General features: G+C 43.3%; 1 protein-coding gene across 12 annotated transcripts in view; it reads left to right on the top strand.

Annotated features, from left to right (window-relative positions):
- ERC2 (ELKS/RAB6-interacting/CAST family member 2) overlaps window positions 1-12,744 on the top strand; it is a 960,889-nt gene extending 948,145 nt beyond the window's left edge. For 9 of the 12 annotated variants that reach the window (XM_067754789.1, XM_067754790.1, XM_067754793.1 and 6 more), the window contains one exon: window positions 9,797-12,744. In XM_067754789.1, coding sequence (XP_067610890.1) covers window positions 9,797-10,096 — 300 coding nt within the window. In that variant the 3' untranslated portion in view covers window positions 10,097-12,744. The remainder of the gene's footprint in view (window positions 1-9,796) is intronic. The other 3 variants (XR_010947074.1, XM_067754799.1, XR_010947075.1) reach the window with 2 other exon arrangements.
- The last annotated feature ends 223 nt before the right edge of the window (window positions 12,745-12,967 follow it).

Below are 12,967 nucleotides of genomic sequence, written 5' to 3'. Positions count from 1 at the left end.
GTCACCAGCCAAAAGGACCGACCTCTCCTGCTGTTTGTGCTTTGCCCAGCCTGTCACGAGTTTAATTCTTTGCAGCTTCCTCTTCCTGCTGTCTTGGCCTCTCTCTCTCCCTGACGGTGTCTTAAAGAGCATAGCAGCCCGCCCAGCCTCATCCGGCCAGGCCGTGGGGGCCCTGGTAAGAGGTCAGCAGAGGCGGGCACCTTTCTCTCAGGTCTGATGACAGATTAGGGCTCCAGAAGGGGCGCTTCATTGTCCTTCCCCCTCCACCTTCAGCCTTCGTTAGCTGGTGACTTGTAAAACTCCTTCTGGAACTTGCCCGAGCTGAAGGAGATGCAAAGACCCTCTTGGTTCGCCACTCCTCTGGAGAAGTGGAGTCTTCCTGCCCCTCTTCCCATATGAAAGCTTGCTGTGTAGTGTTTGCACCTTGATCATGGTTACTTTGCAACACACCCAGGCCTTCAGCCCTTCCTGAGAAGCGAGGTCAACTGTGTCTGTTTCCGGGCGGCTGAATGGAGCACTGGATTGCAGAACCTTGGTGGTGAAGAGGTTAAATTGCTCACCCGGCTGGATCTGTGTGTTCCTGCCCACACTTGCTCCTGGCCTCAGGCGGTGCCTGCTGTTTGGGGAGAGGGAAAGGGAGGTCTCGCCTGGACCCAGGTGGCCGACAGGCCAACCTTGTTATTAAGAAACAGGGATCGCAAAACCTTGATCTTCAAAAGAGACCCCTAATTAGTCGCCAGCCCCAAGAGTAAGTGGCATTCCACCTCAGTGAGGCAAGGCGGGAAGGGCGCCTTCAAATCCTGGGGACTAATTGCCATTATTGGCTCTATGAAGATCCTGTTGTAAACACTTGTCATCCGAGCCACTTCTGGTCGGCAAACTTGAGATATCAAATGGTTCCGTCATGTTTCAAATCCTCCAGGATGCCTCGTCTGCCCCTTTCTCGAGGAGGGCCATCTCATGCCTGCAACTCCCTCGTGCTCCGATGCGCTTTCCCAATATCAACCTAAAGCTGAATCCTTGTCCGTAAGGGATTTGAAAACATGCTTTACTTTATTCTCATTAGAATTTGAATGCAATCTCAAAAATACACTTTAATTGCAAGCAGAAGAGATTTATCATGAATCTAACGGGGCATAAGCTTCTGGCCCCTCAAGCACACAGACCTCTTCCCAGGCCCTGAGAGAGGCCTTAACAGTGTGTTCTCGTGGCCGTATAGTTTTGTCTAGTTTGAAACCGTCATCTGTCTGCCAATCGTTTTCTAAAAGAGGGCCCAACGAATGGTATAAAACCACGGTGTGCTCTGTAATACTTGGTGTGTTTCTTGCCTTTTATATCATGCATTCTGGTTGCTCCTGGGAGATAAGTATTTTCTCCCTGTTCTTAGATGTTTGGCTTCTTGGCCCTGTTTGGCCTTTGTGACGGGAAGGGCAAACTTCTTTAGGTCACACACAGGATACCAGGTTTTGTCTAAGTTTACTCTTGAATTAGGGGAATATTTCAAGACTCTGAGTCTGTCCCCTTCGAGGGCAGCCTGGGTAACGCCAAACTCAGTTGGCGAAAGAGACCAACCTAGAGAGAGGTTTGGGGGCCATGGGGGTTTGGGATTGTGGCTCCCTGGACTACGGGGATTCTATCCTCCAGATGCTCTCATGGCAGTAAGTATGTGAGAGTGAGAGAAAGAGGGAGGAAGAAAGCAGTGAATACTTTCTGAATATTCTTGTGAAACGTGAGTTTCCTATTCACCTTTAGGATTGGCTTTTAGCAAACATCTAGGGGCCCTGAGATGGCATATTCCATACACACATCCGCAGCAGGGTAACGTGGCAGGATCAAATGTCATAGAATGTCAAATAGACCCTTTCCTCAAAAGCTGAGCTTCAGAACCGTTTCTTGAAGGAGATAAGGAGTCATCACTACCCAGCAATAATTCCTTTGTGTGAACAGTGCAGGGTGGGACAGGAAGGTGGAAGTTCTATACACCAGGCTTAGAATATTTGCTCGTAGGATTCCATTGTCTCCATGATGAAAGCCAATGGTTTTCCCTCTACAGGTAACCTAATAACCTCAGACAGCTGTGAGGACACAGAGGTACTGACCCTCCCTGAGTGGGGTTCCCACGATGACACGGGCATTTTCCCCCCTCTCCGGGTGGGCGGGGGGAGGCGGGCATTCTGTTTGTTGAATCAGCCTTCATCTCCAGTGTCACAGCCAGTTCCCGGAAAAGATTCCCAAAGCATGATTCGAACCTATATGTTTCACTGATTTGAGATGCTAGAAATCGTATGCCAAACTTCTGGTTATTTTAACCCGTTCGGAAAAGAAAGACTAACATGGGTTTTGACAACAAACAAAACCAGTTTTTGTTCTATCACTTATGTTTAAAAGATTCCAGTTTCAAACTAAACACAACGTGTGGTTATTCTGTCAGCGATTTATACAGCCACCAGGGCGCCACGGCTACACACTGCATACATCATTGTATTTTTAAAATGTATTTAATGAACTTTTTTTCTTTTCTAGTAACTACTTCATTGCCTTAAATGAATGCATTCCAATAGAATTTGTAACAAATGACCACTTTGTGTTTGCATTAATGCCAAACACGTTTAACAAATTTTTAACAAGGAACCCTGGCAAAACGCCAAACTCCTAGAGGGACACTGAAGGAATGCTATAAATTTAAACTAGATTGTACCTTTTCACTGAGCTCAGCAAGTGTCTTAGGTGTCTTGCTATCTCAGGATTGCGGCATTTCTATTTTATGTCGGATAACTTGTACATTTTCATTATTTTTATAACTTAGCTTGTACCTATTTCCACAGGACCTTTAAATCTATGCTGCGGTGTCTGCAATAATATGATGGGAGCTCAGAAATAGATCTTTATTTTTGCAAAATTGCTCGTATCTTTTATGGGTTGGTAGATGCATGTATGCATATACATAGCTTATCAAAATATCTTATAATATGTAATTATCTTACATATTTTACAATGCTTATACCATCATCCAGTTAAATACAGAAACAATTGATGAGACCAGTGGTTCTCAAATGGGGGCAATTTTGCTCCCCGCTCCCCGCCAAAAGGGGAACTTGGCAATATCTGGAGACATTTTTTATTGTCATTATTGGGAGAGGGAGTGATGCTACTGGCATCTAATGGACAGCGGTCAGGGATGCTGCTAAACATCCTGTAATGCACAGGACAGTCCTCCCAACAAAGAATTATCCAGCCGCAAATGTCCATGGTACCAAGATCAAGAAATTGTGGAGTAGAGTGGCAAAGGCCTTTAGCTTGTAGGCAATCTCTCAGGGTAAAGAAGGTATCATTTTAAGGAAAAAATGGCAACTAAAAGCACATTTCTACTCAACCAGTATTTTAAAAATTACATAGCGTACCTAACACTGACGTTGAGTGGCAGATTTCTGACCTTTACTTCTGCTGCCATCTGCCCGTGGAGAAGAAACGAGAAAAGAGTGCCCATGGTAGCTGAGCCTAAAGTGTCGTCTGAGGCAGTGCTGGGGATAGCTGGTGGCCCGAGTGTGGCCCATGCTCAGGCCAGCCGACAGACCAGGAGCTGCTCTGGAGAAGGCCACCCAGGGCAGTGGGAATGGTCTCCAAGGCAGGGAGGGCTAGGGGCAGGCAGGGCGTTGCATGTCCACGAGAAGATAGCTTTAGGTGTTTCGTGGGGAAGCACTTTCATTTTAATAACTATGCAATTATTGTAAGGTATATTAGATAAATACTCCAGTATGGTATTAAAATAAATCTTTCTTTAAAAGGAAATTGGTTTTTAGAAAAGGTTTTTAAAGAAAAATATCGATCCACTGTGGCAGGTGTTATAGAAAGGTTACAAAAACTGGGACAGTAGAACACGAAGGACCGAGGTTTAGGAAGCCCTGGCCTTATGGTAAAGAGAATGTGCTCTGGAGTCGAGAAGATGTGGTTTCAAATCAAGCCCCAGGAAGATGGGAATTTGACCAAACGCATTCCTTTCCCTTAAGCTTCAGTTTCCTCGCCTACTAAGGGGCTGTCAACCAGGTCAGTATCATAGGGCTGTCAAACTTGTTGGAGATAATTCACTCAAAAGCCCAGAGCGCCCAGCGTGGCAGGCAGCGTGCACAGAATGTTAGCTGCGAGTAATTCTGACCACAGTGATAATGGCAAAAATAAATTCTCAGGAGGCACAGCAGTGTATGTTGCCGTTTTGCTGTACACATCTGAATCCATCAAAATCCCTTCATTTAAAACCTTGCGGCTGAGTTGCACCCCAGGGCACAGAAAGCAAAGGTAAAGATGAAATCCGGAGACGCTCAGGGCCCCTCCCACCCAGCAGGCTCTACAGCAGTTTGAATTCTGAGCTGAGGCCTTGCTGGGTCCACCCGCAGCCCCAGCGTCAGCCCTTTGGGCTCTGAAGTGTTACATTTTATTGCCCTGTGGAGCTGTAGGAGGCCACTCGCAAGGTAACATGTTGCTCTCCAGTCATATTTTTGAATTACGGCTTCAAGGTGGTTGCTCCTATCAAGAAAATTAAATGATTTAACATAATTTGTTGTCACTTTGATCACAACAATAATAAATAAATCTTCATGAGGAAAACGAGAAACCTATTCCACGCCGTTTTAAAAGATGTTAAGTAATAACACAGATGTAGTTATAGGTTTTTTTGAGCAGAAACGACTCTACTGGGTTTTCCTGCGAGCAGAGTCACTTAGTGGAGCTGTTCCACAGGATGCCCACTGCCCCCAGAACAAACGGCTCTTCTCTTCAGACTGTGTTAATTAGCCTATCAGGGGCTGGCTCTGACGTGGGCACCATGTGCAATGTCAGGGGCATCCGAAGCTGCCGTGAATGGTTGTCTGTTTTTGTACCTGGGGGCACACTGCACACATTTGGAAAGCACATGGAGCGTAATGGACATTAACCCAGATGTCAAAAATAGCCTGTGTTTTACTACTGTTATTAAACAGTTTCCCCTTTAACCCCTCCGTATTTACCAAAGAGCCCTTTCTCCCAGCCTGTTTCTGCAAATCACTACTGAAAGGGCAGGAGAAGAAAGCCATAATCCGGCAGGTGTCTTTATTCCAAAGAAAAACAGTCTGGAGGAATATTTGTGAGACACCACACGTTTATAGCCTGCTCTCCTGGGGGCGCTTGTCCTGGGGCAGAATCTGACTGCTGCACTCAGCTCGCCTGCACGCCCCACCCCACCCCACCCCCCCGACCCCTGCACACCAACTGCAGGATTCCCTTTGAAAAAACCAAGTCGAGAGCATTGATCACATCCAGTACTGATTTTTTCACAGTGGAAATAGCTTTCAATTCTGCTGTGATACTAGTTACACATTCTTGGTTTAAAAAAATCCAAAAAGTGCAACTAAAAAAAAAAAAAAATTGAAAGAAGAAAATTTCAAAACACCACCCAGAGATAATTATTAACAATGTTCTGGAATATGCATTTGCAAGTGTTTATGTTGATACAAAAATAAGATTGAACTATACATATGGAATTGCCATCTGCATTTTTCACTGAAAAATTATGGACATCTTTCTATATTAAAAAATAGATAAAAATTGTCATGTAGTCAATAAATCTTAAGCATGCCTGTCACAGATCCCTATTAATTTCCTTCCAGGCACAAAGTTTTAAACGCCTCATTCTCTTATTTATTTATTTATCTATTTGTTGCCTGTCTCACTCTTGAAAATACTGGCTCCATGGGGGCATAGAATTTGTCTGTCATTTTTACTATTGTATTCTTGGCACCAAGCACACTGCCTGGCACAGAAAGGAGCTATATTAGTTTTCTATACTGCATAACAAATTACCACAAGCTTAGTGGCTTAAAACAGCATCCATTTATTATCTCCCATTTCTGTGGTGGAGAAGACCATTCAGGCTCCACTGGGTTCTCTTCTTTGTCTTATAAGGCCAGAGTCAAGGTGTGGGCCAGGCTGGATTTAACCTGGAGGCTCTGGGGAAGCACCCGCCTCTGAGCTCATTCAGGTTGTGGCAGAATTTAGTTCCTTGTGGTTGTAGGACAGAGGTCCCCATTCCCTTGTTGGCTGTTAGTTGTGGGCTACTCTTGGATCCCTCAGGATACTCTCAGTTCCTTGCCCTGTGGCTCCCTCCATCTCAGCAAATCCCTCTTGTATTTCAGATTTCTCTGACTTTCTCTTCTGCTACCAGCAAGAGAAAAGTCTTCTGCTATTAAAGGGCTCCCGTGCTTAAATTAGGTCCACTCATTCTCTCTTTTGATTAATTTAAAGCCAACTGATTAGTAACCTTAATTGTATCTGTAAGGTAACATAATCATACATATGGAATTGTGGAATTGGAAATGGAATTGTTGTGCGATGTTCACAGTCCCAGTGTCAGCGGTTACAGCAGGAAATCTTTGGGGTGGGGAGGACTTTAGGATTCTGCCTACTCTAGGTGCTCTCTAGTATCTATGGAAAGTGTGAGTGAATCAGCTTATTCCATGAAGTGCGCACGGCACAGGGAATGCTAGTGAGCAAGTCCAGCGTGACCCCTGCCCTCATAGAGCTTGTAGCCTAGACCAATGTTGTTCATTAGAAAGATATTGCAAACCACATCTGTAGTTTTGAGTTTTCTAGTAGCCACATTGAAAAGCGTTATAAGAAACAGGTGAAATTAATTCTAATAATATATTTCATTTTATCCAGTATATCCAAAATATCATGTTTAACATGAAGTCAATAGAAAAAAACTAAATTCGCACTAAATCTTTCCAATCCGGTGCACATTTTACACTTACAGCACATCTCAAGTTGGACCAGCCACATTTCAAGTGCTGAGTAGACGCATTTGTTCAGCGGATACCATGTTGGACAGTAAAAGTCTAGACAAGTCACGAAAAGGGACCGTGCCGTATGTGTGAGACTTCTCGTGCCGCATCCCACACTTGGGAGGGTCAGGAAAGACCTCCAGGAAAGAAGAGACATCTAGAGTGAGACCGAAGAATAAGTAGGAATCGGTCAGGTCAAGGGTTAGTGTGAATGCATGTCAGACAGAAAGACAAGTCTGTGCAATGAGGAGGAAGGGAAGCTTTAGGACTGCGGAGGCAAGTACAGCGTAGGGGGAACATGAAACGTGGAGCTGGAGAGAGAGAGAGAGAGAGAGAGAGAGAGAGGCCAGCATGGCCTGGAGTCCGTCCTCCACCCTGACGGTGATGGGATTATAAGTGAAGGCTGTAAATAGGGAGTGCAAATGAAGTAGATGTTGTTGTTGAAATAGCACTGTTGGCTGTACCGGTGACAATGTAGAGTGGGTGCTGGAAGAGAAGACGCGTGGGGACAGGTTGGGGCTGCTGTGACCATCCAGGGCAGGGAGGACCGGCCAGAGATTATCTCACAGTGGGTGGCTGCCCAGACTGCTTCCTTGCTGGAAGCCAGGGTTGCTTTTTAAAACTTTTTTTAAAGTGTGTGCTTATTTGCCTCTCAACAAGGGATCATTTAATTTGCAACTGCTGGCAGTGTCATCTGAGTTTTTTCCCCTCAAATCCATTAGGCCTCCTGGCGAATGGACTGTCCAGTGGAAGGAACGGCGACACTTTTTGAGAGTTCTCTTTTCCACAGTGCAAACCTTACCCCAAAGCAGTGTGTTGCTGTCGTGAGGCACTGTATTCTGCCTTGTGACCTGTTACCCAGCTGAAAATCTTTCTTTCAACTGAATAAATGATTGTTCTTTGCTACTTTATCTTGGAAAAACATCAAGGACGTTGGACATTGGCTGTAATTATTTTTCACTCATTTCCCCATCTGTAAAATACGACCGGTGCATTTTAGTACTACTTTGGGTTTCTCTTTACCTTTTAATCATGTGGCCTTTTAATATATTGGTCAACCCCTTAAAAGGATGATTAAGAAATGCTTAATGCACAGAAGAATTAGAGCTATGCACAGCTCATGAAGCAGAAAGAGTGCTCTGACTTACAATTTTCATACAAAGTTTGCAGAGATTTTATGTGCCAGAATGAGTAATATGATCTGCTCTAGGAACTCCCTAGCTTTCTGGCTCTGCAAAAGTCATTTTTTTGCCCCGATTCAAGTTTCTTAACCAGAAGGGTTACACCAAACTCCTCAGAGTATGAATTAGCACAGTTCATCTAAGCCACCTATTTCGTTTGCACTGCTTAATAAGGGCTCGAAATAACTTGCCTACCTGTGCAGACAGTGGGATCTTTGGTTGGCTCCTTAGTCAGGGGGACTTGAGAAATGCTGTGTATCGACCACCAGATCAGACAGCTGAGACTATATATAAAAAGTGGCTCACATGCGTGTGAGTGTGTGTGTTTGATCTTTCCCCTCCCCGCCATATTCCCCAGGTAGCTGCACTACTTGCCGTGTGCCCGGAAACTCCCGAAGTATTCAGAGACCATATGTGAATGATAATGATGCAGGTGCACAAAGTCCAGCATCAGTAGGGAAGAAAGTCATCATTTGCGGGCTCGTTGTGGGCTGGTCCTCTCTTCTCACCCATTTTACTGTTTCTTCCCAGGCTGCAATTGTATTCCACACCCAGGGACCCTTATGGGGACAGTGAGAAAACTCGGGGTGCTTCTGGATACATCTTCCCCAGGGCGTGAAGTATGCAAATGGATGACTGTTGCATTTATGTTTAGGGCTGAACATATACACACACGTCATGGGATGTGGGGATGGCAGCCAACTTTGTTTCATTCTGCTCTGCTTAAGGAGATATCAATATTCTTTTTTAAGTTACGCTTTTATTGTGGTAAAATAGACATTAAAATTCTACCATTTTAACCAATTTAAGTGTACAATTCAGTGGCATTAAATACATACACGGCATTGTACAAGCAACACTGCTATCCATTTCCAGAACTTATTCATGACTGCAAACAGAAACTCTGTACCCGTTAAAAGATAGCTCTTCATTCCCCCCTTCCCTTTGAGCCCCTGTAACCTCTAATTTGTTTTCTGCATCTTTGAATTTGTCTATTGTAGATGTTTCACGTAAGTGGAATCGTACAGTATTTGTCCTTTGGTGACTGGTTTATTTCACTTAGCGTCATGTCCTCAAGGTTCATCCATGTTGTAGCAGGAATCAGAACTTTATTTCTTTTTAGGGCTGAATAATATTCTGTTGTGTGTATATACCACCTTTTGTTTTTCCATTCATCTGTTGCTGGATACTTGGGATTTGTTTCTACCTTTCGGTTATTGTCAGTAATGCTGCTGTGAGCAATTGTGTACAAGTAGTCTTTGAGTCCCTGTTTTCCATTCGTCCAGGTATATACCTAGGAGTGAAATTTCCAGTATTCTTTTAAATCATTGCTCTTAGGTGGTTTGTAAGTGAATGTTAAGATTTCTGGTGTCTTGACCATCTTCAACTCTCTAATATCTATAAAGTCGAGTTTAAAAATAATTTAAAAACCATACTCATTGTAGAAAACCCGTGGAGAGAAAAAAATTCATAATCTGATCACATAGAGATAATCACTACAACAGTTTTGGCTTATTTCCTTTCAATTTCCTTTTGCATATCAAGAGTCATCTACACCTGTATGTGAAATATTTTGAAAGAGGCCTCTTCGCAGATGTGTTTGCAGGACATAATGTAACTTTCTGTTCACTTCGTCGCTCCATGCTTCCTCCGCCTCACTGCCCTCCCCAGTCCCAATCAACCCCGATCAAAGAGAGTGGTGGGGGTGGGCAGGGGTGGGAGTTGGGGGAGTGCCTGCCAGGATTATCTCCAATATCACTGCCAGTTCCTCTCCCTGCTAAACTATGTGCTTTCTTGTTGCAGCTATCAGAAGGGCTGACTAAAGGGGAAATGCAGCTCTGCAGCAATATTCTGATAATCTATTGCAGTGCAGCTCACATCACTGTCTATCACCACCCGGGAACGCTCATCAGGACCGAAGAGGAGTTTTCACTTTCATTACTGAGCACAATTCTGTTCAACTTGGTATTTCCTTCATCGTCTCATGTCCTTTCTCATGGATTCAGACATGTTGGAAAGGAGAATGCAGAGGAGGAAAACATGGCAGGTCCTCCATTTTTTTGGTCGGGATTTGGGCATTTAAAGTGTGTTCATCTCCTCTGAATGTCATTATTTTATAACATTTTACTTATGTTACTTAAACATCACTGGATAAATTTGAACTTCATGGGATTTTAACTGTGGATTCAGCTTCTGTTGGACAGCTAGCTTCATCTCCCGTTTTTCTGCTGGTTCAGTCTAAGTGGTCATACCTAATGCATTAGATTATCAAAAAGTGTAAATTTTGTGAGTGAGTGGTGTTGGCAGTGTTTGTATCCCAAGATGCATGGAGTGTTTGACAAAGAAACCAAAACACCAAAAGTGGTGAGCCTTTACCCTCCTCTATTTCTTTAATCTGCTGTTTGAAGAACCACATTTTGATGGTGGAACCAGTAGTTACCTCTGGGCCAGGTTGGAAATGAAATCAATTTTTTAAACCACTAGTACTTGCCAAGAAATCGCCTTATGAGAACATGGTGTGTGTCTCTGACAACGCATGGCGCATCTAAGTTGATCACTCATAGTTTTATCTACCCTGTTTTTGTACTGGGGAGTGGCCAGAGCCTGAGACACCTGCATATTTCTCTTCCATGTGTTTCCTGCATCCCCCGTGGCTGGGATGCGACTGAGCCTCAGACTCTTACCATTCCTGTACACGCAGGTCTCCACGAAGAAGCTGGGACTCGTTCACATTCAAGATCCAAACGCTGTGCAAACAGCGTGAGCTTAGATCTTCTGTAAGCGAAGGGTCATTTCTCATTTTTTTAAAAATGTCTCCAACATGGATTCCAAAACATTTTCAGCATCAAACATGAAAACATTGATGAATGAGGAATAATCACAAAAGCAGTGTATCTGTATATAGCTCTACACAACATGTTTGTGGTACAGAGTCATTACTTAAAGCACATGCCAGGGAAAGAGACCCAATTTTGAGGTCTTTTACATACAGTGACATGGTACTAAGGAGAATTAAACTCCTGCTTCCTCTGAAGATTCAAAACAACTTAAAGTTGTTATAACTTCATAAAACTCATGACCAAGTCTGGCAAACATGTGCAACTCTTGTACTGATCCATTTTCTTGTCATTGGAAGAAACACTTCCACAGGTATGCAAGTGGGGGATGAAAATCTGCATTTTTAAAGGACAAACAGTGAATTTAAGCATGAGTGGCCTTAATAAATATAGTTGTCTTTCTTTGCTGCTGTGGAAAGGATTCTAAGCAGACGTTCCTGAAGTCTTGCATTGAATTTAGTCGTTATTATTACTTTTTAAAATGTCGGTGCAATTAACTCTGGACCTCTCGCGTGAGCCATAGAGATAGTTAAAAGTCAGACACCTTATTTATCTATCGGGGAAGAGGAAACCGTGTCTGGGCTGCACTGTTCATCCTTGGTGCGTTAGGGGTAATATATTCGAGCAGGTTTCTTGCTTCTGGCTTTGTTCTTGTCGTAAGTATTGCAAACTGTGTAAAGCTTTTGTGTTGCATAAGCGATCCAATACATTCATGTTTAAAAAGTTTGTCCTTTAACTATCAAAGGGATCTTGGTCTTGACTGGAGAAATGAGCAGAGTTCTTTGCAGATGTATTTCGCACACTCTGACATGATGTTGCACTGAAAACCCAGGCCTGCAACGTGTCCCCGTGAACGGTTTGGGTGTCCTCTAATAGGTGGCCGCACTGCCTCCTGCAACCAGGTCCTGATCTGAACCCTGCCACTGAATACTTGAAGTAGGAAGTAGGAAATCCACTAGGGAATAGAGGGTCCTAGAAACGGAAAAATCAACCAACCGTGTATAGTTAGCTATTTCCAAGTATGTGCCAATTTTGTCACACCTATTGTTTGGGGGCTCATTTTTGCCCCACTTATGTTTAAAGTCGTCCCGATCTCACTTTTACGGGGGCATTATCATTTAGTCCCTTAAAAATTGAATTCTGTCTAACATAGCATCTTTTCATTATATATCATGTAGTATTCTCTGAGATTGGGGGTTTAGCAAAAAAATTTCCCTTTTCACGTATTAAAAATAGTTTGTGTTTACAACAAACACTGTGTTATTGGGAAGACATTTCCTTTGCACAGACTTTAGCAGGTTTCCCCCTTAATCATAACGAAATTGAAAAAGTCGAGACTAACATTTAGGAGGAGTTGGTCTTCTTGCTTTGTGCAAAAGCAAGCTTATACTTTATACCCCGTTTGATTTCGATGTACTGTCTCTATTTTGTATTTAATGATTTTTGTGTATCCAGTATGCACGTTAACAGCGTGTCAACTTTCATTTGAAAGTGGGTTTCCATTTACTTTTTAAACAGTGTTTATGACGAGACCTCAAATGTGTTGACATAAGCTCTACTGAGATGTTTTTGTGTCGAGTGGCGTTTGAATGCTGCCAGGGGTCAGTGTATCTAGTTCCCAGCGACCCTCGTTTGATAGTGCTTCTTGTAATATTTCTCCAAGTGAGTGGCATGTGGGTTGTGATATTGACCATGTGATTATGGACTTCGATATAAAAAATAAATAAATAAAACTAAGGAACCCTCAGAAACTACCAGTGGGCATGTAGTAGCCAGTCATTGTAACCTCGTGTCTAGTAGAAGTACAACGTACAAGGTATGTACAGTTCATAAATTTGTTATCACGTGTATGAGAAGTACTTTGTGCTGATCGCCTTATTTATATTCATCAAATAAACTTTGTTTCTTTCTGAAGCGAGTTCATTCCATCTTGAATAAATGCTCCAACTGTGGTGGTTTCTAATCTTGTTTGGGTCATGGATCCCCCTTTGAAGAAGCTATGGACTTGAAGACAAAAGGAAGCAAAAGGGAAGTTATGGACTCACTTTACTGGAAGAGCCAAGGTGTAAATTTCCCTCTATGCATAGCTGGATCTAAGGGCTCATACTGTGTTAAGTAATTAAGTCACTGGTGGCGT

This window comes from Pseudorca crassidens, chromosome 10, assembly GCF_039906515.1.
Source record: "Pseudorca crassidens isolate mPseCra1 chromosome 10, mPseCra1.hap1, whole genome shotgun sequence".
Classification (NCBI taxonomy): Eukaryota; Metazoa; Chordata; class Mammalia; order Artiodactyla; family Delphinidae; genus Pseudorca; species Pseudorca crassidens.
This window is presented reverse-complemented; position numbering and strand designations above follow the sequence as displayed.